At 34.8% G+C, this 24,544-nt stretch overlaps 3 protein-coding genes across 20 annotated transcripts; 2 read left to right on the plus strand and 1 right to left on the minus strand.

Annotated features, from left to right (window-relative positions):
* Positions 1–4,721: 4,721 nt before the first annotated feature.
* LOC132627748 (kinesin-like protein KIN-7N) lies at positions 4,722–12,283 on the minus strand. The gene is made up of 18 exons (XM_060343311.1): positions 12,051–12,283; positions 11,882–11,971; positions 10,321–10,439; positions 10,053–10,166; positions 9,887–9,968; positions 9,683–9,750; positions 9,506–9,562; positions 8,917–9,059; positions 8,737–8,839; positions 8,575–8,655; positions 8,087–8,155; positions 7,949–8,008; positions 7,702–7,854; positions 6,798–7,058; positions 6,263–6,349; positions 5,841–5,999; positions 5,497–5,751; positions 4,722–5,264 (listed from the first exon to the last, which is right to left on the minus strand). Exons 1-18 carry the CDS (start codon positions 12,196–12,198, stop codon positions 4,827–4,829), a joined length of 2,487 nt encoding a protein of 828 aa, XP_060199294.1. The 5' UTR covers positions 12,199–12,283; the 3' UTR covers positions 4,722–4,826.
* Positions 12,284–14,886: 2,603 nt separating this feature from the next.
* LOC132627749 (uncharacterized) lies at positions 14,887–21,585 on the plus strand. Of its 18 annotated transcripts, none has more exons than XR_009577977.1 (6): positions 14,887–17,014; positions 19,026–19,156; positions 19,332–19,457; positions 19,939–20,003; positions 20,765–20,843; positions 21,295–21,585. XR_009577977.1 is itself a non-coding variant. In XM_060343315.1 (6 exons), exons 3-6 carry the CDS (start codon positions 19,030–19,032, stop codon positions 21,456–21,458), a joined length of 456 nt encoding a protein of 151 aa, XP_060199298.1. In that variant the 5' UTR covers positions 14,887–15,106; positions 16,731–17,014; positions 19,026–19,029; the 3' UTR covers positions 21,459–21,585. The 18 variants fall into 18 exon arrangements, 8 of the variants coding, with proteins under 8 accessions (XP_060199298.1, XP_060199301.1, XP_060199300.1 ...); XM_060343315.1 differs by lacking the exon at positions 20,765–20,843 and having other exon boundaries at positions 14,887–15,106; positions 16,731–17,014; positions 19,358–19,457; XR_009577976.1 differs by having other exon boundaries at positions 14,890–17,014; positions 19,942–20,003.
* A 1,754-nt stretch (positions 21,586–23,339) lies between these two features.
* Positions 23,340–24,025, plus strand: LOC132629068 (protein MAIN-LIKE 1-like). Its single transcript, XM_060344808.1, has 2 exons — positions 23,340–23,861; positions 23,972–24,025. The coding sequence occupies exons 1-2, from the start codon at positions 23,340–23,342 to the stop codon at positions 24,023–24,025; spliced, it is 576 nt and encodes a 191-aa protein (XP_060200791.1).
* Positions 24,026–24,544: the final 519 nt, after the last annotated feature.

Below are 24,544 nucleotides of genomic sequence, written 5' to 3' on the forward strand. Positions count from 1 at the left end.
GAGTCTTCACACACGACTAATCATTGGTCAAAGTATGAAAAAACACACTAAGTGTTGCAAAAAAAAAAAAAAAAAAGTTTACCAAATTTTTTTTTTTAGTGCTCGGAAAAAAAAAAAAAACTTTAGAGGTAAAACGTGGATCAGTCCACGTTTTACAAATATAAATATATTGTATAACGTGGATCAGTCCACGTTATACGTTTAATTTTTTATTTTTTTTAAATTTTTGTTGACAGCCGCAAAATTTTTTTGGGGTATATCGTGGGCTGATCCACGATATACCCCTTTTGGTATATAAATTTTTGGTCATCCCCTTTTGGTAAATACCGTGTATTTTTATACCCTTTAGGCTCCGGACTCTATTGATTGGTCATGTCACATAGGCCTGAGTTGGACAATCAGTTACTTGAAATTATCCGAAGATACTATGATAAGCAATACTCAGTGACCTGATAAATATTGTAACTCTATTGGGACCCTATTCCTCTTTGAATGAACTGAGAAATAAGTTTGATCATTTATCTTTTTTAATATATATCGAATAATTTAAGAAAAATAAATGATCAAACCTATCTCTCGATTCATTCAAAGAGGAATAGGGTCCCAATAGAGTTACAATATTTATCAGGTCACTGAGTAATACTTTTCATAGTATCTTATAGTAGTTGGATTAATTGTGTAAATCTTTTTACACTGTTAGTAGTTGAACTTGAAATTCAAGGAAAAAGAATAGAAAAAAGCAAAAGAAAGCTTGGATTTAGTATAGTGTGTGGTCCTGATAGGTTTTGGTTTTATTCAACAGCAGCCTATCTAAAAGAAGCAAAAAGGAACAAAAGAAAAATTGAAGACTTCTGCATGGCAAGTTTAATTTGGTAACGTGGATGGTCACTGATTTTGTAAGCAATAAGCTAAAGGAAAAAATAAATATTTGCATTATATAATAGTTTGAACACAAAATTTGGGAAAAGTTCATTCATAAGTCATAATCAACAAAATTGGGCATCCAGTTAAGTAATATAAGGGAGGATAATTTGTCTCTCATATATGCATGTGCATCCATCCTCAAACTTCGTTTTCATGTCTCCTTATCTTTTCCCCCTACTTCTTTAATTTTGACAATAAATTTGGTGGGAAAGTATATGAATTTATTCTATTATATTTTTGGAAAGCCACATGGTAACATTAGACTCAGACCTACTTCGTTTCAACATTTTAAAATAGTTCATCTAACTAATATGTAACGATTGCAATGGTAAAATCTTGCTAAATTTTGTGATGAATGGTAAACTAGCCATACAATGTACTAACCAACGGGATAAATATGCTCGCTTATGGAGATATTTTCCTTCAACTTGTTGGATAGCAAGAGCGATTTAGTGTTTTAGCATCCGATTCATACGAATTTAGTATTTTCGATGAGGGATATAAATTTATATGTGAGAATTCACTATAATTTCAATAGATATTATATTTGAACCTATAAATTTATCAGTAAAACGAGTTAGGAATTTAAAAATTCAAACTTATCAAGTTAAAATTTGAGATCTGCCCCTATTGAAAGACTATATAACAATAATATACTCAGTGTAATCCTACAAGTGGGATTTGGGGATGGTAGAGTGTACGCAAACCTTACACTATTTCTGAAAGACCCCCGGCTCAAGAAAAAAAAAAAACACGACAAAAAGGGTCAGATAAGAATTGACGAAAGTAATGAAGTCATGGCAAAATACTATAGATAAGCAATATGAAGAAAAGTAGCAGTAACTGCAGCAAACTAATACGATACACGAAGTACAAGAGACGGCAGTTAGCAAGAGATAATCGAAGGACAAAAAACTACAAAGTTAATACTATGTCTACTAGTATGAAAGGATACACAAGACAACGCTCTACTACCTACTGACCGTCTATCCTAATTCGCGTCTTCCACAACCTCCTATCTAAGGTCATGTCCTCGGTAAGTTGTAACTGAGTCATGTCCTGTCTAATCACCTCTCCTTAGTACTTCTTCAGCCTACCTCTACCTACCCTGAAACCATCCATAGCCAATCTCTCACACCTCCGCACTGGGACCTCCGTGCATCTCCTGAAAGACTATCTATGTCACGATATTAATTTCTTGTACAAATTATATGCAGGCTAATTAATTCATGTCACTGTGATAAGACCCTTTTAAATATCTTTTCATAGATCACATATGTCCATTTAAAAATCTAATGATTTAAACATCATAGACGGACTCCAGAAAAAAATATCTCTAATGTTTTTGTGGATTCTCAATCCTAAGTCCTCAAAAGTTAAAAAAAAATAAAAAATAACCGAGTATTATACTAAACCAAACGAAATTAGCATTCAAAAGTAGCTAGTAGTTGGAGTATATGAACAAAAACCTTTCATTTCTTTCGCTTGTGTAATGAAAACATGATTAAACCAGTTGTGAAGATTAATATGCCAAAAACTATATGGTAATATGTGTGAGAAAAGAAATGAGAGAATGAATGGACGAACATAGTGCATCAGCTACCGTTTTGATTCTCTTGCACCAACAAACATTAATTTTCTGAGCATATTTCCTCAATAATTGTCGAGACAAGGCGCTGTTTGTTTTCATTATTATAAAATTAGATTTCATTTTCGGTCCGAATACGAGGAATTCTACCAAAATCTTCAGTTTTGTCTCACATTAGACGAATATATTAAACCCCAACATCTTCCTAAGTTTTTGTTTGGTCACTTTTTTTTTCCGCATAGGATTTCTTCGTTTGTTGAATACTGTACCATACAATATTGTATTGTGAACTTAGCTAATTTTTGGGGGGTTGTTGCATTGATTAATTGTTTTTGCCGAAGAAATTAAATATCAATTTTTGTGTCTTTTCTCCATCCAATTGAGATTGAGAGATCTATAAAGAAACTTGTCTTTCAATCAAGAACATGTCAAAACTCGGGTTTAGCTGGATATAATCAGTATTCTAAACATCACAATCTAGTTTGTTGCTATTTTATTGGTTTTCCTCGCTATGTTTGGTATCCATTTTGGAATTCAACTAATTCAGGTCAGATTTGCACCAAGAAATCCAACTTTGAAGGGTAAAGCACACCCTACAAAAAATTATCACTTCATATTCAGGGGTCGAACCCGAGATCTCTATGCTCTGCCAGTGTTCGCTTGTTTGGTATCTGCTTTGGGATCTAATTAGTCTGAATTTACGTCGGAAAGTCCTGTTTTGAGGGTAAAACGCTCTCTATTAAAGACGATTTCATATTCAAGACTTAAACCTGAGATTTTTAATTATGGAAAAGAAGTATTTGTCACTCCACAAAATAAGGACAGAAGCTCAACTCTTCAACCTAAAGTTCATTTCGTAAGGAGAGTCTTTCATTAGGGCGTTTAAGAGAGTGACACGGGAAATGACCAGCGTAAAATATCTAATAATCCTTTTCCAATTCATTAATATTTGACGAGGACACCTATGTTAATCTTTCCTCGTTCCTTTTTCCTTTTCTTTATTTTTAACTTTCTGGTGAATTGCAAAAAAAACTTCAAGGAAAAAAGAAAATGATATAACTGAGCCCCAATGTTGAACATGAGGATATAGAGCAGACACGTATTACATCAACCTTCATTTGCTTTCAAGACTAAGATGCCTTCAGGCTACATCTCACTAAAAAGAAAGAAAAGAACTAAATGCCAAAAAAAAAAAAAAAAAAAAAAAAAAAGGTACAAAAATACAGTAGTGTGTGACAAAAAGTTTAATTTGCGGGAACATAAATATTCAAAACTTTAATTTAATAGATGCAGCATAGCAATTTTACCTATTATTTTTTTGTGACAAAAAGTTGTAAACTTAACATAAATGTGTGTTTTTGAAAAGAAAATTCAAATATACACCCTGCCCCAGGGGGAGTATCATGGACACAAATGCAATTGTACTTGTTACTGCTAGTATAGTTTTTGACACGGATTATAAATATATAAATAAAATTTATTAAAATTCCAATAAATATTAGATCTAAATCTGTAATTTTAACGGAAATAAGTTCAGTGTTGAAAATCTTAAAAGTTGAATACATTAGTTTCAATCTTGTATCTGCCGCAGGCATAATATCAATTAAAAACTTACTGGTTACAAATGAAACATTCTCTGAACAGATAGAAAGAATCCTCAGCTTATTAAGCCTTGAGCAAATTGTTGCATTAAAAGAGCAGGCAGAGTTATGGGCACAATAGATGATTTGCTAGTGACTTAACTATGGAAGACCATACTGTTCATGTGCACTGTTTCAAACTTCAAACACGAAAAGACAAACAGGTACCAAATCTGCAGGTACTATCCTGCTCAGGACAAAACTACCAATTATATGTCTCTGTAAAACCATGCACTAAAAGACAAGCAGAGACTTAGGACAATGACGCTTTTTCCTGTTTACCATTGTAGTCCTATTTCCCAAGTATGGCCCTCTGGCAAGTGATCTGTGTTTGCTGCATTTTGTGATTTGCATTTGTTTGATAGAGTGAATTTACATATAGCAATATGCTGGAGTCCCCTTTGTGACTCGGTTATTCTTGTTCCGTGATTGTAACTTTTATGATAAAAATTCTAAAAGAGAATATAAGGAGTTGATGTCTTGACTCATCATTTGCAAGAAAGGTTTCAAGTGAGGGGGCTCAAAGAAAATGTAGGTACATGACGGTGTAAATTCGTCTACAACAGGACTATGAAGTCATACAGATAGGTTATTCAATTAATAACGTGCTCCTGAACAGTTTTTAGGTTATTTGAATACATAACAAATTGTGCATGAGTTTGGAGAAATTCAACTCACAATCCAGGAGATCTGGACACTGAAATAAGCTTCTGTGCCTTAAAATTGTCAATAACAGATTCGAAGTCACTACGAAGAGAGATCAGGGATCTCTGTCGAAATGCAAAAGCAGCACTAAACTGTTTAATCTCTTCTTCAAGGTCTTTCCTCCTCTTAACTTCAGCATTCAAATCTTCGAATACCTTTTCATTTTGGTTAGTAACCAGTTCGAGCTTCTCACTTGAAGAGGAAACATTTTGCATCAATACATTCCTCTCTTCTTTCAAGAGATGAAACTCTCTTTCTAAGCTATTATATCTATCTCTGGAAGCAGCAAGAAGCTGATTATTGGCATCCAACTCCTTTTCCAATTTCTGGTACTTTTCCTGGATTGTTTTGATATCTTCATCCAGTTTCTTCTTCCAACAAGCAATCTCTCCACGCATAGTGCAGTCCTTGATCATGTTAAAAACATACACTTAAGAGAAAGGGGGAAAAGCGTCTATAACTATCAAGATGTTTAAGCTAAGACATGATTCCCATTTTGGGTTAAATACTGATGCTCATGGACCTCACAACTTAAATTGCCATGAGACTTGAACTTAGCAGATAATATCCCATTGTCAGAATCGAAAAACATGTAAGAATCAATAAGTGAGACCTTGAGAACTGTGACTGGGCAGCTACCTTATATTGGGAGCTGAGTGGTGGATTTCCTGAGATTTCATCCTCTGATAGTACAAGTGATGAAATTGTTCTATTCAACTGATCGTAAACCTTGATATGTTGCACTTCAATTGAAGAATTATTTCCAGTAGAGGACTTATCGCTGTCCATAGCTTCCGAGAAGTGAGATTCCAAAGTTGCAAAAAGACAAGTACCAATCTCACTTGTTGTAGAGAGCAATTTGGCCACTCCAGATTTGTCCGTACCTACAAATTTCTGTCCAAAGGACAAGAGAAGGCTGATATTACAAAGAGAACTTCACCAGCCACAGAAATTAGCCAACTTACACTATAAGCAGGCATTACCTGTATAACTGAAAAGACGTCCTTGTATATATCTTTACAAGTTGTCACAGACTCGCACAATCTTTGAGGGATCTCATGGATCAACAGTGCCTCTTGCTGGAGTTCAGATACCTCACTCATGAGCTGTTTATTTACTGATACTTGTTCTGCGTGTTGTCTCTGAAATTTAAAGATTAAAGGATAAGCTGAGAACTTAGTGCAGCCTGAAATTAGTTTGTCACCGTTCTCCTCAAATGACTGGTTCTATACTTAAAGAGGTGATGTCACTCAAAATTTAGTCTCTTGAAAAGAACTTGCACCAGGAATGAACAACTCAATCAGGAAAAACATCTTAAACAGTTGAATGTTAAAACAGGTGGTCAGTGACCTGTCAACTAAAGCAAGCATTAAGTAACAAGAAAACGATCTCAGTAGATACTTACCTTAAGTTCATCTCTTTCCTCTGAAACAAGTTCCAACTGCCTTCTGAGATCCTGTACCTCTTGCTTGTAATTCTCTATTGACAAATCCTGGTAGAAATACTGGTAAGTCTTACAAGCATGCATGGAAGGATTTGTTTATCAAGAATAAGGATTTGCGAAATAATTGGCTGACAATTGAAACTGCAAATCATAATGTTCGATACAGTTAATCCATGTTAACAATTATCAAATGAAAAAGATGACTTCCCCATTCTGTACTCCCCCCCGGAGCGCTAAGAAAGAAGTTATAAATAAAGGGTGAGAACCTGCAGAAACTCGTGCTAATAACTATTTGCTCATCAGATTTGTAAAACATAAAGAAGGGTACATATAACTTTCCCAGTGTAACTAAAAGTAATGTAAAGCAAGTTGTGTCCTGCATTCTGTTGGGGAAGAGAGCGTAAACTACACTGGGGCACAATGGCATAACTACTAAAAGCAACTGTAGGACACAGAGTTTTGGTAAGAAGTAAGATTGCAGCAAAAGTGGACTCACTTCATTTTCATCATCGGGTAAAGATGGTTGAACTTTCACTGCAGGAGTCATATGAAGTGAATCAAGATCAGCAACAAAGCCTTTATTCATTTTCATCCATGTATCTTCATCTGCAAAATTGCTAAAGGCATCTGGCATTGGGCTGTATTCTGCCTGTTGAGTCCGTTGTGATCTCTTAGCAACAAAGGCATTGGGAACCGCCTTCATACAAGGCGTACTAAAAGCATCTTCCTGGCAATTGTTACTGCTACCGCTTTCCTCCTGGTGTTAAGAACAGAAACAGAAGAAATTGTCATTCAAATTAGAGCTCTCAGATAAACAGCATGAGGGAAACCATTATCTACTTTTTGGTAGTCAATTTAAAAAGTCAAGTTTATCAGCACGATGAAAGTACAAAGTGCTAGAAAATGAGAAAATTTTAAGGTTTACTTTCTCACATATAAACTAAGTAAACATTACGCACAAAGCTAGCAAAAATCCTGTATGTGTGGCTCCCATACACTTCCTTTGTAAAGACGTCATGGAGGACATCTCTTTGTTCTGTCATCTGTGCAAATCATCTTTTTGAACAACGAAGTTTATACCATAAGAGGGGTTCAAAGGACATGAGGAACAGAGATAAAAAAAATGCTAAAACCACAGAAATTTCAATGTGAAAGGAGATGGCACTGGTAAAAACTGTAAAATATCACTCTCATGTATGGGATGCCTAACCACATACACACAAACTGAAAAACACTATACTTTAAGAGATGAAAAAGAAACAGGAATTAGGACATGAAATCCAAGCATCTCATTGGGTCATAAGTGGAGTGTCACCTGAAATTCTAAAAAAGAGCTGAGCTCGGACAAAGGGACAAGATAGTCTAAGGAAGTCCACAGCAGCAGAATTCACATATCTTACCTGTGTAGCACGCCCATTAGAGTCTGAGAGGGATGCAAGATTACTGAGATTATGGATTTTTTTCTGTTGTTCAATAATGCATTGCTCTCGCTCTTTCTGTGATCTTCTCTCCTCCTCCAACTCCATGGCAAGCTTCTCCCGCTCTAATTCGTACTAATAAAATAAGAATAAACAGTCATGAGCTTATGCAAGATAAGATCAATCTTCTATCTTTAACAAAAATAAAAAAGTAGTCATAAAAAATTACCGTCAGTAGATCATTTCTAAGTTTCAGTATCTCTTGCTCGAGCACCTCGGAATGTGATCCCTACGTAAGAGGTTTCATCCCATTTAAGAAAACTTTACGTGACTTATGAATATGAAGCCAGAGAGACAAGACAATCACCTGAAGTTTCATGCGCAGTTCCTCTATTTCCCTTTTTTGCCGCTTCAATAAGGCTGCATCATTTAGTATCTGCAAAGAAGTTGAACCACAATAAGCTTTGCCTTAAACGTCAAAGAAATAAGCCAGCAATTAATAAGAAGTTCCATTATTTGGTTTCACTGGGAAGAAAATCTGCAACAAAGGATTTGTGGTTTAACTGTTGCATCATTTAGGAACTTTCAGAAAAACGCATTTTATCGGTAGGGATTTGTTAAGCCTTGGTTATGACAGTAAAAGAATGTACTTCCTAAGTGCTGAAATTGAATTGGAGCGTGATTTGAATCTTTTGAATGCAAGCTATAGTGTCTGAGCAACTAGTATTAAACTAACCTTATTACAGTAAACTTCTATTTACAGGAACCTACGTGGCCATTTAATCTCATTAAGTGTTCCCTAGAGTGGATCATGAACTAGTAATTACATAAAAGGAATAGTAAATGGAGGCAGACCTCATTCACTTGAACACAGTTGGTGATCCGTTTAGCTCTGCTAGCAAATTGGAGTGTGCCCTTTGATTCCTCTATGTGAACCTGCAAATATGCATTGAGCTCTTTAAACTGATGTCCAGTTGATTCCTGCTGTCTCAACATGGGTAACAATAACTAGGTTACCTCTTCTGGTGCTACTGTGCAAATTATTGAAGTTTTAGCATTGCCACCCAGAGCAGGTTGAAGAATGCGAGTGAGTTTACTGTCACGGTAAGGAATGTGTCCCCTGCTCAAGTACATAATCAGTCACACGTCTGTGCTGTGCATGAACATACATTCAACAGAGGTTTCAAAAACAACTACCTTTGCTTTCCACCTTCACTTAGTTTATTGATAACATTACCAAGGATCATTAGACTCTTGTTAATGTGCTTTCCTTCCTTCAGACGAACTCCCCCAGCTCCAGTTTTGGCTATCCGTTCAGACCCAGCTAAATCTACTAAATTCTAGTTTCAGAGAGGTAAATGTTGACAAATTAGGAAATTAAATGAAGTAAACACTATAAATGAGGGTAAAGGGCAAGAAGCATGAAGGACCAGAAAGCTAAAAAGGATAAGAATGTTATGGATTTTGGATTCATGCTCTCCAGCCCAATGGGCTTCTTAATCAACTACAACAAATCAAAACCAAATGATATGCATTTACTTCTTTGCACCAAACAAAAACATAAATCAGATGATTCAAAAGAACTTGACATTCACAATGAGTTAATGACCAAGAAAAAGATAGTTCAACAACAAAAAGTACAAATTTTTGAGAATTTTCGAGATTCTTTGAGAGATCTATTACTCTTCTTGTAATCAATTCTAAGAATTTTTATATTAAAACCCCCCTAGGAATTCATATGGAATAATAAATTGCTTCCAGAGAACTTGAAGAAATGAATACCAACCAAAACAGAGACACGAACAGCATCATCAGGATTATGCTTTCCTTTGCTTTCAATTACCTGATTACAGAAAAGCAAAGGGAAAAGAATCACTCAATATTCTCATATAATAATTGGAGTCAATATGCATTAGCATTCAGTGGAAACATGACCAATTTACAGTTGACTCAAGATTATTACCATCCTGAAGATGGTGTGAGATCTACTGCTTCTAACATTCATGTTAGTTTCACCAAAATGCCTGTTAACTGCAAAATTTATTGCCACGTGTATTGAATGGGTAACACAGATAAAAAGAGTATCTTCAATAATTATAATAATCAATAAAAAGTAAACTAGTTCTGCAGAGAAGAGTGTCATGTATTATTGTTCATGATGTCAAACCTTCTCCTTGCTGAATGAGCTCAAGTACTTGTTCAGCATCATTTACGATTTCCTCCCTCAGTCCTGCAACAAAAACTCCACGCTGGTAGATAATATATATTAAGTTTTGTTGACATCAAAATAGACTTGTGAAAGTATATGATGTACTGTCCAATCCATAACTTACATCCAAACTTTCATGAATCTGCAGTTTCTGGTTCTCTACAGCAAAAAGATCATTAATGTCTTCATTGTAGATTTCCATATAAGAGACTCGAATCAGAAACTCCCTATTAGTCGTCTGAAAAAACAAGAAGTAAAGTAAGTGGAAAAAAAAAGGAAGCTTTATTAGCAAATGCCAGTAGGAACATACAAGAACAAAAGCTGGAGAAAAAGAATATAATTATTCTACTGATAACAGAAGTTATTGTAACAAATTAAAAAGTAAATAATACCATCTCAATTTTCTGAAATATCTCATTGACTGCACGCTGGATGATTCCTGGATCATTCTGAGTGCCGTTCATGGTAAAAGTTTTACCACTACTGGTCTGCCCATATGCAAAAGCAGTTCCTGAACAAAATTTCAGCTATAACATAAGGACCTTTTGAGTTGAGTAAAGTGTATTTTCGAGAGAATTTTCACATTAGACTAACACAAACACCATCTCTTCTTTAAAGCAGAAATGTTATTTCCCAAAACTAGGATTCAAAAGACTACATAAGGGATTAACTTGTTATGAAAATACTTAACATAAACTCAAAGCAGCAAAACTGGTTCAATGAATTTGTGAATTCTGCAAATGTTGATCAACAGATAACACATTCATTATGTTCTACCGTATTTTCCTACTGAAATTGACAAATTTGTCTATGTGGGGTTAGACGTCAGTCCTAAGTCTTTCCAATAAATTAAAAATTTGGCTCGCTATTCATTATAACCTCCGAAAATGTTATAAAAATCCTTGTTATAACAATCCTTAACATAAAGCTCAAAGCAGCAGAACCAGTTCCAATGAATTTATGAATTCTTCAAATGTTGATCAATCGATAGCACATTGTTTATGTTCTGATGTATCTTCCAACTGAAATTGACTAATTATTTAAGTGGAGTTACAATAGACCCTTGTGGTCCGCCGTCCCTAGGACCCGCGCATAGCGGGAGCTTAGTGCACCGAGCTTCCCTTCATTTAGCTATCAGTCCTCACCCTTTCCCAAAAAAAAAAGAAAAAGAAAATTGGTATACTATTCCTTATAACCTCCCGAAATGTTACCTTTAAGCAAAACAATGAAGTTAACTATCCCTCTGTTTGGATGGTTGTTTCCCGTAGTTCATTAATGTACAGTATGGTATGGTACAGTATGGTGTTGTATTGTACTGCATTAATGAACATAATGTTTGGATAGACTGTATCATTTGTTGTGGTCTAATACCATTTGTATTATTTGGTTTGACTGTATGGTACTGTATAATAACTTGTAACTCAGGTAAAGAATAAAATAGGAACTTTAAAAAATAAGTAGGCATTGGGTGGGAGTGGTGGAGGGGTGGGTGGTGTGAGGTGGGTGGTTGTGGGATAAGGGTCGGGGTAGTTGGTGGTAGGGTGGGGGTGAGTGGTTATGGGGGTGGGGGTGGTGAGGGGTAGTGCGTAGGGGTGAGTTGTTGTGGGGTGGGGTTGGGCAGTGGTGGGGGTGGGTAGCAGAGGAGTGGGGTAGTTGGGGTGGGGGTGGGTAGTAGGGCGAGGGTGGGGTGGGGTATAATGGAAAAACCACCAAATCTGTGGTTACAAAAATTGGGACTTTTTATGATTATATAACCATGGGATGAACCACGGGTTTACAACACCATACCACATAATTTTAAAAACAATGGAAACAAACATGGTTTCATAGAAAACCATACATTAATGAACCACGGGAAACCACCATCCAAACAGGGGTAGCAAAATTGTACTAAAATAAACGCAGCTACAATTGCCTCCAAAGCAAAAAAAAAAAAAAAACACATTCACATACCATTGAAACCTTCAAGAGCAGCATGAATAACGTCCTTAGTAAGAAGGTCATAAACCCTAGCATTCGAACAATCCTGATCGAACACATGATCTGTCAAATCAACACTCAACAGGTCAAACTTTTACTTCAAATAAACACACATATCTAATCACAGAAAAGTTTACGATACCAAATGTATAGGAGACACCGGAAGTAGGAGTGCCGAGAGACTTGTGTAAGGAAATGCGATTGTCTTCAACCTTCCAGAAGGTTCCATTGAAGTTCTCGTCGTTACACCGAGCAGGTCTAACTCGCACTGCTACACACACCTTTTCCATTGAAATCAAGCTGGATCTGATTGGGTTCAGAGAATTTGGGGATTTTACAAGTTTGAAAACGGCTATGGGCGGGGTTTTATTTGAATCTTTTTTTAGTCGTTGTTGGTTTGAATTTTGCTTTTTTTGCTTTACAGAAATGTCCTTGTTCCTGTCTTGAATTTACAAGTTATTTTGATGGGCTGATTAAAAGTGTAATTATGTTTTTGGGCCTGTGGACCGACATTCACAGTCCGATTAATGAGGTCCAGAACGCGATATGGACCGAATCACCCAACGGATTTAGCTGCAAAATTATTGTGTGATATTTGAAGGGAATGTTCAAACTCCAAGAATTAATTTGTTAAGTCTGTAATATTAAAATGAAATAATGTTGTTTTTGGCAGGGGCGGAGCTATAGTGTAACGTGGGTTCAGACAAATTCAGTAATTTTTTCGCAGACCGGGTATTTGCATTAGAAATTTCAGTAAATATATGTAACTATTAGGTGCAAACCCATATACAAAACCAAACAATTGGTTCAGCTGTAAGAAAGTGTGTAAGAAAGTCCTCGTGTTTGTCTTAAGCGGTTTCCTTATATTTTTTATGCTAAGAAAACATAATGCTGCGTGTGCAGATTTTCTTTTAAGACTTTAATAACAATTTCTTTTCTTCCCTATACGTTTTTCTCAGCAATATATATATAAAAAAATTAAAATATTTTTTAAAAAAACAAAACATAAAATTGAAACTTAGAAAAAGCAAAAATCACGTTAACGTTTATATTTATATAGTGTTTTAGTGGTTTGTTGTTTTTTTTTTAATATGTATTTACCGGTACTCGTTCATTAGTTTGGCCGTGATTATATATTAGCTTGAGATGGTTGTCCTGTCTTAAAATTTCGAACCCACTAACCTCAAATCCTAACTTTGTCTCTGATTATTCTCTAGTAATATGAAAACACTGTAAATGTATTGTTTTGTTAGATATCACATGGTATATCTTTTGAATTCCAAGATAACTATTATTGGAGTTTCAAGTTCTACAAATCAAAATTGGCACAATGTGTTGGAGTTTAAATAAGTCTTGCTATGTAAAAGTGAAACTCCAAGATTATCTATAGTAAAAATCCTCTAGTTCAAACGAGCAATGAATTGAAGGTCCAAGTGGAACTCGATTTTTTTTCCTTGAATTCGAAATGGTGCAAGTGAAACTCCAGAGAATGTTCAAAATGGTGTAAGTGGAATTTTGTATAAAAACTCCATGACACTGTATTAGAGTTCTCTAAGAAGACAATTCAAACTTCATGAATCTTCGCCGAACTAATAAGTTCAAACTCCAGAAAATTCTTTGAAGTATGAACTGCACATTTCAAATTCTGTGAATTTTTCAAACTTCAGCACATTGTTGGAATTTCACATGTAAAATCTTTGAAGTCTAACAGATTGTACTAAAACTTTTTTATCTTTTAACTAAGGATATTTTTGTTCAAACTTTTATTTACGTATAGGAAGGCCTAAATTTTTGGATAAATTTGAGACGCTGTCAACAACTTGATCAGCAATCCAAAAAGTAATTATTTTGCCAATATTTTCCGTCAAATTGCTCTATTGTACTATTATCTGCTAAAATCATTTATTTTTTCTTCAACATTTTGGTCCATGTGAGACTTTTCTTTTCTTTTTTCAAAAATAAATAAACATCCTTATGGGGTCCATGTGAGGGTTCATAAAGGTTAGAACCTTAATGCTAGAGTAGGGCTCGATTGCTTTTCCAAATAAGATAAAATAATCTTAGCATAAATAAAATACAATACGTGTGGTTGCTCTTGCTCTCTCTGCATTATGAGTACAACACTTGATTCATCATTTTGATTTTTCCTTTTATAACTTGAACAATAATATATGCACTTATATTATTTATGCATGATAGAATATGAAGTACGTTGTATAGTTAAAATTCTTGATCATAAACTATGGAGTTATATACTTAACGGCTAGTAATGCCGCTAATCTTATCTTATACATATATAAAAGCAGGTCAAAGGCCCGCTGACGTGACATCACAGAAATGGAAGGTTAGTATTTATCTTTTTTTATAGATTTTTCAAGGGAAAAAACATATAAAAAATTACCGTCAGTAAATCATTTCTAAGTTTCAATATCTCTTGCTCGAGCACCTCGGAAAAAGTCAGATAAAAGTCAGACTTTTCTTTTCTTTTTTCAAAAATAAATAAATATCCTTATAGGGTCCATGTGAGGGTTCATAAAGGTTAGAACCTTAATGCTAGAGTAGGGCTCGATTGCTTTTCCAAATAAGATAAAATAAACTTAGCATAAATAAAATACAATACGTGTGGTTGCTCTTGCTCTCTCTGCATTATGAGTACAACACTTGATTCATCATTTTGATTTTTCCTTTTATAACTTGAACAATAATATATGCACTTATATTATTTATGCATGATAGAATATGAGGTACGTTGTATAGTTAAAATTCTTGATCATAAACTGTGAAGTTATATACTTAACGGCTAGTAATGCCGCTAATCTTATCTTATATATATATAAAAGCAAGCTAAAGGCCCGCTGACGTGGCATCACAGAAATGGAGGGTTAGTATTTATCTTTTTTTATAGATTTTTCAGGGGAAAAAACATATAAACACGCTTTTAAAACTAAACAACGGCTAATAGCACCGCTTCGCCCTTTGCATCCCCAACAACCGCGGCCACAAAAAAACCCCATCAACATATCACCCTTATTTCCCCATCAAACGACCGATTCTTCATCCTTCTCTGTCCCTTCTTGCCAACATCATTCTCTTATTTCACCATTGTCACGCTGCCCAGAATAACACCAAACCCCGTCCCAGTTACATTCTCAACCACTATGCACCACTTCTGCCTGCGTACTTTTTTTAACTTACAGGGTAACCGGTTTCTTCGTCGACTTATTCTCATTTTTCACCTCTGAACATTTGTTTCACTCTTTTGCACCTAAAGCTAAGCGGAAGAAGAAAACTCGTACAGAGGCGAAGCCAGGATTCGAAGCTTGTTGGTTCGGGGTTTTAATTCTTTAAAGTTACTGGGTTCTTAATTAATAATTTGTACATATTTGACAAAAATTTTAATACAAATATATGGCTCGGACAAAAGCTACTGGGTTCGGCCGAACCCCCACCCGAAGGGCTGGCTCCGCCCGTGAACTCGTAGCCATAGGCTCCACTCCCATTGTCATCATCTGCTTTGTGATTTTGAGTATGTTTCCAATTTCGGTGCGCAGTGCCGCCTAAGGCATAGAGAAAAATCAACAGAAGAGAAGTTTACCCCAATCTATGTATTCTAATTACTGATGCAGGACATGACGCCAGACCACATCCTACTCAGTTTTCCGCCTTCTGAAATTAATTATTTTTGTCTACATGATAACCGGGACTACAAGAGTTGAGGATAACTATTAGAAGTCTACTTGCTTGTATTGTTGATCCAAAATCCCTTTTACTTATTCAAATCGGTGGTTATACATTGTGACAACTTAAAGTTAATTAATTGATTTATCTGTATCTCATGCTTTCTTCATCCTTCACTTTCAACTTAGATAATCATGAATTCTTACCGGAACTAAAAAGTAATTTTGTTTCAGGGGTTAATTGCAGTTTGTTTTCCTGGTACAATTAGTAACTAACAAAAAGTATAGTGATCTGTCAGGACCGATTAATAGAGAGAATACGTGAGTTTTGCAGGCTTAGTTTTGAGTCTTTATTCAGAAGATGAGAGATTGATAGTTGTGAAACAGTGAATGAATAGGAAATATCGGCTGAAACTTGAAACAAAAGATGAGGAAGATGAATTGCCCACACTGTACACGACACCAGTGGCTGCTTCTGCTCCTGTTAAGGATGAGACTGAGAATAATGTTGCCATACTAGCCTAAGGTTGAAGAAGCATCAAGAATAACAACTTAAGTTAAAGGCTTAATATGACAGTAAATAATGAACAAATCAATTTGGCTGGGGAATTCTTTCTCTATATGTAATAATTTTTCTTATAATCTTTTTTATTGTGTGCTTTTTCCCTCTTTCGCTTAAAGTAGACAAAAGCTGGATGAATTATTATTCATAGTTCTTCTTCTTTCTTCCTTATCCGTTGTAAGTTTGTGTGCAATTTCTCAAGCCAGTGTTCCTCCTGATTCCTCAAAGCCTTTTTCATTAGTACAATACAATATATGTTTCCTCCTTTTTCATTATTTCTCTTAATTGCTATTTATAGTATTATTGTTTATTTAGTATGATAATACAGAGGCGTTTCATTAAGATGAGCCTAGATGTGATAATCTTATGTTTTGACTTTCACTTTTAAGTGAGTAAGGATACAAATTTAACTGATATACATGATAGTGTAAAAGTTTTTTGTTGTTAATATAGTTTTTCCAGTTGTGTTATACAATTTACCCTTTATGATAGTTCATGGTAGAATCATGAAGAGATTGTAGTTGATAAAGATTGTTAGTAATGCGAATTAATTATTTACCCATATTTTTGTTTTTGTTATCAGTACGGATTGCGAAATCTCCTTAAATAGCCCCATGTAAAGCATATACTCAACTACCTATCATAATATTCCCGCCGTAAACAAACAACTACCACCAGAATTTATGGCGGCCCCGTCACAGAACAATGGTCGCTCTATCTAATAGTAACCAAATATTGCTCTCTCTTCCACTGTCTTCCTCTCAATCTGCAACTCCTCGAGTATTTAACCACCTCGGATTTTCTTACATTCGTCGGAGAGCTCATTCAAGGAAGTACAAACTCTGGAGTCAACTCCTCATCCTCTAGGTACTTCTCCAGATTTTTATTTGCGTATGATGCAATACTTCCGATTGCGTGGATTAATCTAGAATTTTAAGTCAATGTTAGGAAATATGGTTGCATCCACTACTCAGTTGTGGCTGTCCGTGCAAAGTTTGTATAAATGCATATATGTGTGCATGTCTTTTTTTATAGCTGTGTATTGGTTCTTTGCTAGCGTTTGTACATAAATTTGGTTGAAACTTGAAAAAAAAGTTTTTGAAGATGAGAATAAAATTGGCTTTTGAAAGTTGAAATTGTATTTGAACATGCATTTTACTTGAAAAAAGTTCAAAGTTTTATGAGTTGAAAACTTCAAAAACTTGAAAAACTAATCTAAACCACTTTGCGGAACTTGAAAAATACATATTCAATAACTGCCCAAAAACTGGTCACTTTTCAGAGCCAAACAATGTTTTCAAAATATTTTTGAAAAACAAAGTGGAAAAAAAAAAAAAAAAACCTTATGGCCAAACAGGAGCTTAGTTTCTATTTTTCAAGGTCGTGAAAGTTTGACAATTTGAAGCTTCGCAGTACATTTGATGATTCTTTTTCTTTGCTACTTTAGGATGCTAGCTCTGCTCATTTAAGCTTCAAAAGCATACTTAGGTCTTAAGCTTGAATTTTCTATGGATGGAGCTAGATTTGGTTACATGTAGTTTTCAATGTTATGTAAGTTGTAACTTAACCTTGTGAGTACAAGGGATATAAGACGTGAAATTTAAGTCCAAATGGCATTTTGAGATTGTTTCTATTGGTACGTTTTGTTTATAATTTAAGGTTGTTTATTAGATTATTGGTCATTGTGAAGCCAAAACAAACTGCCCTTCCCTACTACATGTAATACATACTTTAATTGGTTGGGCAATCCCGTTTTATTTTTCTTTTACGATAGCCCGAAGCGCTGGCAAATACACCAGGTGTCTATATATATATATATATATATATATATATAAAAGCCAGACAAAGGCCTGCTGATGTGGCATCACAGAAACGCAGGGTTTGTATTTATCTTTTTTTACAGATTTTTGAGAAAATAACTCAATTAAAGAAGCTTAAAAACTAAACAACGGCAAACACACACTGCTTCGCCGTCCACCGATTCTCTTTAAGAAATTGAATTCAGAGAATTTAGGAGTAAGGGTCTTCTAGCCTATAAAACTGTGATTGCATTCATATTTGTAATGCCCACTGTGATGTGCTTTCAGCTTTAGATACATTGCGAAGATTTACAACTGTTATTCCAATTTATAAAGTTCCACTGTTCTTTCTCTTTAATTACTTGTTTACTTTTCTTATTTCTTAATTAGCCTCCCACTCTTCTTCCTCATTAATTCTCTTGATTACCTTTCATAAACCAGAAGAGAGCGTATCATTAAATCTGAGTTTTAAAGAATACCTTTTGAAAACAAAATTTTAAAATGGAGTCTTGAAACGTATGTATTGTTATGGGTTTTCTAGAATTCTTTTGCTCTGTATTGTATTTCTGACGCCGAAAGAAGGAATTAAAAACGGAACTTCCAAAGCAAAAGACTTAGCAGAGGCGTCGAAGGTTGCCAGAAAAATAAAGGCAAAGGCACAAGGCATCTTCGGCGGCCGTTTATTCACGGAACGAAGCGCCAATAGGTTTTTTTGGGAAGTGCCAATAGTTTAGGTAGAACTTTCCCTCCTTTCTAGCAAACTTTACTGCTCCATCATTAAGGAAATTAATTATGTGTATGTGAATATCTTAAATTAAGAACATGTGCCCAGATTCGTTGCAGTAGTTCTATTGGGATTATGCAGTTTGTCATCTTAACTCCATTTAACTAGGCTTTTAGTTATATCTTCAGTTTTGTGGTGCTTCATTGATGGATTATAATTTTCATGATTACTTATTTATTAGTATTATTACTCCTTATTTGAAAAAAAAACATATGTTTTCTCACTGGGAAGCTTCCAAAGTTATTACTTATGTCGTGGCATTTGATTTTGATTATCGTATTGGATGTTTGATTAGGAACATGAAAGGACGACGAAGAGAATTGGCTACGTCAAGTATAACTCCTTTGGCTTTCCCAACTCTAGCAAAAACGCAGTGCACATCTAGATGCAACATCTATCAACAGGCTGGGACTATAGTTTCTTGCGGTATAATCATCTCTATTCGATAGGCTCTTTAAAATGGTGATATGATAATACACAGTCAATTTATGTGCATAATTAATTTGATCACTAGAGATAAAAGTCTATTATTGTTAACATTCAAATTATGGCGTATATTGTTTTATACCTTGATATTTTGCTATCTTATTTTTCTTGCAAGCCTACATTGACTTCGTTTTTTTTTAGCCGAGGGTCTATCGAAAACAGCCTATCTGCCCCACAAAGGTAGAGTTAAGGTCTGCGTATATCCTACTCTTCTCAGATCTCACTTATGGGATTACACTAGGTATGTTATTTTTATTGTTATTCAAATTACCGTGTATACATTAGGAGCGCCGATTAGATTTTTCACTAATTAATGGTTCTTAAACCCTTTAAGAAAATTCCTACACTGAAGATACCTTCTACAACCAAAAATTCCTACACTGAAGATACCTTCTACAACCAAGAAACGTGAAGTCAGTTTTAAAAAAAATGAAGTTGTATAACTTTACCATGATCAGATGGAACGAAGTTGTAATTACTCTTTGTTTGTAATAAGTAGAGAATAGGTCCCTTTGAAAATTGTTATGACTCAGTATGTATGGTTTTTCTTTACTTTGTGCTGTAAACCTGTTCTTTTGTGACCTGCACAAAATTAATACTCCAAATTTAAGTATAATCTCCTTATCTATTGATTAGTGTGAAGTTGTATCTATGGTTTGTTATGGGATACAGAATTATAAACCTCGAATATTTGACTTTCGGATTTGCATTTGTCCTTGAAGTAGGAAGTGCATATGCAGCAGGTTGAAAAAGGAAGTTAGGCTCTCTTTGCCAGGAGAACCATCAGGTTCGCTTCTTTATGTTTTTGTGTCTTTTTTCCAATTATACAGCGATTGAAAATGGAAGTTGACCTCTCAGATTTTACTGTTCTGGCTATATGTTTGTCTTGCTCTGTTATAAATCAATCATCAGACAATCTGTTATAAATCAATCATCAGACAATCTCAAACTTGTGAGCTGCACCATGGTAGGATTGCATCAACTTGACGATGCTTTAGTTTCATCTTAGTGCTATCTGAAATTGTGATGGAAGGGAAATGGAATTTAAAGTTAACTAAAGCTGGTGCTTTCCCATTTAATAGTTCTTTTTCCACTTGCAATGCCTACTATTTTTGAGGTACTCTACCCCTTCTCTATTCTTTTGAATAGAAAAGATTTCAGGTTGATTTTATTGTTATCCGATTTTTTTGGCTCTATAATGATGTCTTGGCAATTTATGAATTATTTAGTAGTATTTTCAAATTCCAAAGATAAAATAGACTGAAGTTCTTATGTCTTTCTATGAAGTAGTTTAGAAGATCTGGTTAAATTGAATCAGTTGGATCATAAAAGATGTGTCGGGTGACATTTTTTACATTTGCCGATTGAAGTTGCTCTAACATATAGTTCAGTTGATTTACATATTATTATGTTTGTTTTCTATTTTCTTTAGCTAGGAAAGAATTCGGTTTAGCATTGGTGGCCAACACATCCAGTGTCAAAAATTGTGAGAAAAGATAAATATAATTGGATAGTATTTTAATACTTTTTGCATCATTTTATCTGCAGTTGTAGCCTTGTAGGGTTATATCATCAAAACTCCTCTAAAGCCACTATTACAACCAGTATAAGATGGGAACAAGTTAAGGTGAATTCTTCTTCATCTGTTTGATTTGTAGTTATTCTTTTTATTTATTGGTACATTATCAAATTGGGAGTTCTTCTTAATTGTGCTCTGAATAATTATCTCACTCACCAAAACGGACCCGAGGATGCATATGTAAGGCTATAAAACCCATGTAAGTTATGGGATCTATTCATTCAAGGCAAACCCGTACTCTTGAACATCAGGATCTACACTTGTCTTTGAAATAGGAAGTGAAAATGTAGGAGGTATTTTATTTTTTGACAAGTGAAGTATTTTGTGTCATTTGTGGCTAGAGCTTTTATTTTTCCCATAGTGTCATCTTTCACAGAAAATCCCTCTTTGCTTGAAGTAGATAGAGAATTAGGAAGTTGTAGCAGCAATGCTATTTATTTTTCATGTGCTTACTGATTTAACGACCTTTCTTTTATTAATAATATATAATATTTTTTAGATTCGGTGCATCAACAACAGTGCAAAGCCAATGGCGTCAAAAGAAGACGATATAAACATTATGGACTGCAGATACTTTCCGCTCTCATGAGAGGAAAGAAGATTATGTTTATGTTGGTAGATTTGCTATTCAGTGTTCTCACATCTTTTTATTTGTTTAGATAGCTAGGTTATTTTGGAGACAATTTTGACGAGTGAGCAACGACAGAAAAGTGTATTTTGTTGTGATTTACTATAATTTTGGAAGCTCTTTTTGTCAGGCGTTATTAATATATGATACTTTCAAGTTTAATTTAACAGGATATTGGATTATTTTGGAGTATAAATATGTTTTTATACGTGAAAATCAGTTCAAGTATTTTTCACGTTTCTTTGTTTTTTGTACGTGGACTAATTTGTATGACATGATCACCTAAGCAAGGTCATTTATATATTTTAACGACCGCGCGAAGCACGAGTATATTAACTAGTTTAATTAAGTAAAATTGGACATTAGTTCAGTCAAAATAATACATAATTGACATGACTTTGGACTAGTTTGATGAAGACTACAAGAAATTAATAGGTTAGGTAGTCTTGTATAGCCCGACACCTTTTAACAAGCTAAAGGAAAATTAAAGATAATTCCCCAAATTCTTCTCAATCTGTGGACCAAACGAGTGAACAAGAACTCATATACTTTGCTTTATTTTAAATTAGTGAGGAGAGACATACTTTTATTACTAATAACAATGAACCTAATTAGAAGGGTCCAAGGCTTTTGTAAACCAAAAATAAATTTTTGGAATCAAAATAACTTATTAAAAAAACAAAAAAATAAAGTGTAGTTTTACACTTAAGTCCTTGTATGCACAGATTCTGTGTGTAAGAGCTCTTAAATATACGGGCTCCTTTTTCCCCATCACTGGTCCTCCACGATCAAGAGGAAAAAAAATCACCAATTAAAGGTGCATTTCCGAGGTCCCATGCGATCAAAAACATCGTTTTCTTGTCGATTTCCAACCCAAAAGTCAATATTTTTTGTATATTAAAGTCTAGGAACAAGTTTCTTCACAATAAAGCGGCGTATAATTCAAATCAAAAACTCAAAATCAAAGCTTCAATTTAGGTATGTTACTACGATTTTTCTATTACATTATTAACCTAAGCATTACTATTGTGTATTATTTGCGGATATGGAGAAAAAAAAAAATTTAAGCACTTTTTTTGTGCGCAAAATGGGCTGTTTCTGCTCGTTTTTTCATTTTTTTAATTTTTTTTGTTGTTAATTTGTTAATTGTTTATTTAGTATTTGTTAATTGTTAGATTAGTTATTTCAATTGTTAGACTAGCTAATTATTTATTTAGTTTTTGTTAAGCCAATTGTTTATTTGTTAATTATTTGATTAGTTAGTTAATTGTTTATTTATTAATTATATACTAATAATTTGATAATTATTTGATTAGTTAGTTAATTGTTTATTTATTAATTATATGCTAATAATTTATTAATTGTTTGATTAGTTAGTTAATTGTTTATTTATTAATTATATGCTAATTGTTAATTTTTTTGATTTATTAATCATTATATCTTTAATTGTTAATTTATTTATTTGCTAATTAGAAATTGAAAATCCTTAGTTTAGGATTCAATCCTTTGTATAATTTCTCGGTAAAAGATTACATAACTAATACTACGTATTAAAGATTAATTAAAAAAATAATGATTAATTTAAAATTCGTAAAAAAACTTACCACTTTAATCCTTATTTCATATATTAATGATTAATTTAAAATGCCAAAAATAGATAGGACACCTCCATGGAGCCGGGGCCCTTCGACAACAGAGGGATACTTTATTTATAGCATGAGCATAGGTCCCGAAATGTATGGAATGCACCGGTATCCTCTAGTAGAGTAGTCCGTACCCGTTCGGGGGAGTCAGCATGGGATATTCTAGAGGCTATTCCCCCATATCCTCGTGTCATAGATATACTACGTCCGGGTGGTATCTACCGGTGCATTGAGATTGGTCGGCTTGTGCACGATCGGGCTCTAGTGACGGCCATGATTGAGCGCTGGCGACCGGAGACCCATACATTTCATCTCTGCACTGGCAAGGCTACCATCACCCTGCAGGATGTCGAGGTGATTTATGGTCTACATATTAATGGACAGGCATTATATAGAGTGGAGCCTCCGCAGCTGTCGTATCCCCAGGAGTTAACTAGGCTCACTGATTTCGTGCCTTATCAGAGAAATGTGCGTGGAAGGAGTTGGTTGTTATGGTCCTCCCTCCATGCTCACTTACGCCTCGTACATCTGCAGCATCCGATTAGCGAGGCGAAGCCTCACGTTGATGTTGACCGATGTGCTCGCTTATATCTTCTCATCATATTCGGGGTCATCATGTTCCCGAACACATCGGGTGCGGATATGAGCATGAGGTATCTGCTCTTTATTAAGGATCTAGACCAGCTGGGATGTTACAGTTGGTGCGCCGTGGTCCTGGCTTACATGTACAGAGGATTTGATCGAGCCTCTATGGGTGAGAGGCTTGAGGTCGCTGCATTTAGCCCTCTTCTTCAGGTAATATATTTAAGTTCGTGTAATAAAACACTAAATATATTTTTTTGAAACGACGACTGATAAATAATTTTAATTTTTTTATGACTATGACAGATATGGGTGTGGACTAGGTTGAGACCTTTTCAGCCCATATCTGCTCACCCTCCCAATGGCTATGTTGCTGAGGATATGCTATACGCGCGGAGATAGTCGCGAGGCCGTACCAGAGGTGTGGAGACGCACCATGTCATTCTCCTGTTTAGGGATCAGTTAGACTGCATGACGGTGCCCAAGGTAATTTTTTTGATTTAACATTAGTTTGTTATTTTTGTTAGTCTTTTATTGTTAACTAGTTGAATTCTTGTCACGCCCCTTAACCCACCCTAGACGTGACCGGCATCCGACGTCATGAACAACATCGGAAGAACCTAAATGACACAATAATAACACTTGAACCTGCCAGGTTCAATATTCGCCTCCAACAGTTTATAAAATAAATGTAACAAATCATGAATATATGAATTAAATCAGCGGAAGTCATTATAATTTAGATAATTCAACCAAAACATGATAGTGTGCCCGAAAGAATTACACAACAACTCTTTTTCTACCCACATTTGAATGTATACTAAGGAGCTTTTAGGAATAAGGAATAAATGTCTAACTCATCGGGATGCAGCCCGGACACTAATATAAATAAATGG

Source organism: Lycium barbarum, chromosome 2 (assembly GCF_019175385.1).
Source record: "Lycium barbarum isolate Lr01 chromosome 2, ASM1917538v2, whole genome shotgun sequence".
NCBI lineage: Eukaryota > Viridiplantae > Streptophyta > Magnoliopsida > Solanales > Solanaceae > Lycium > Lycium barbarum.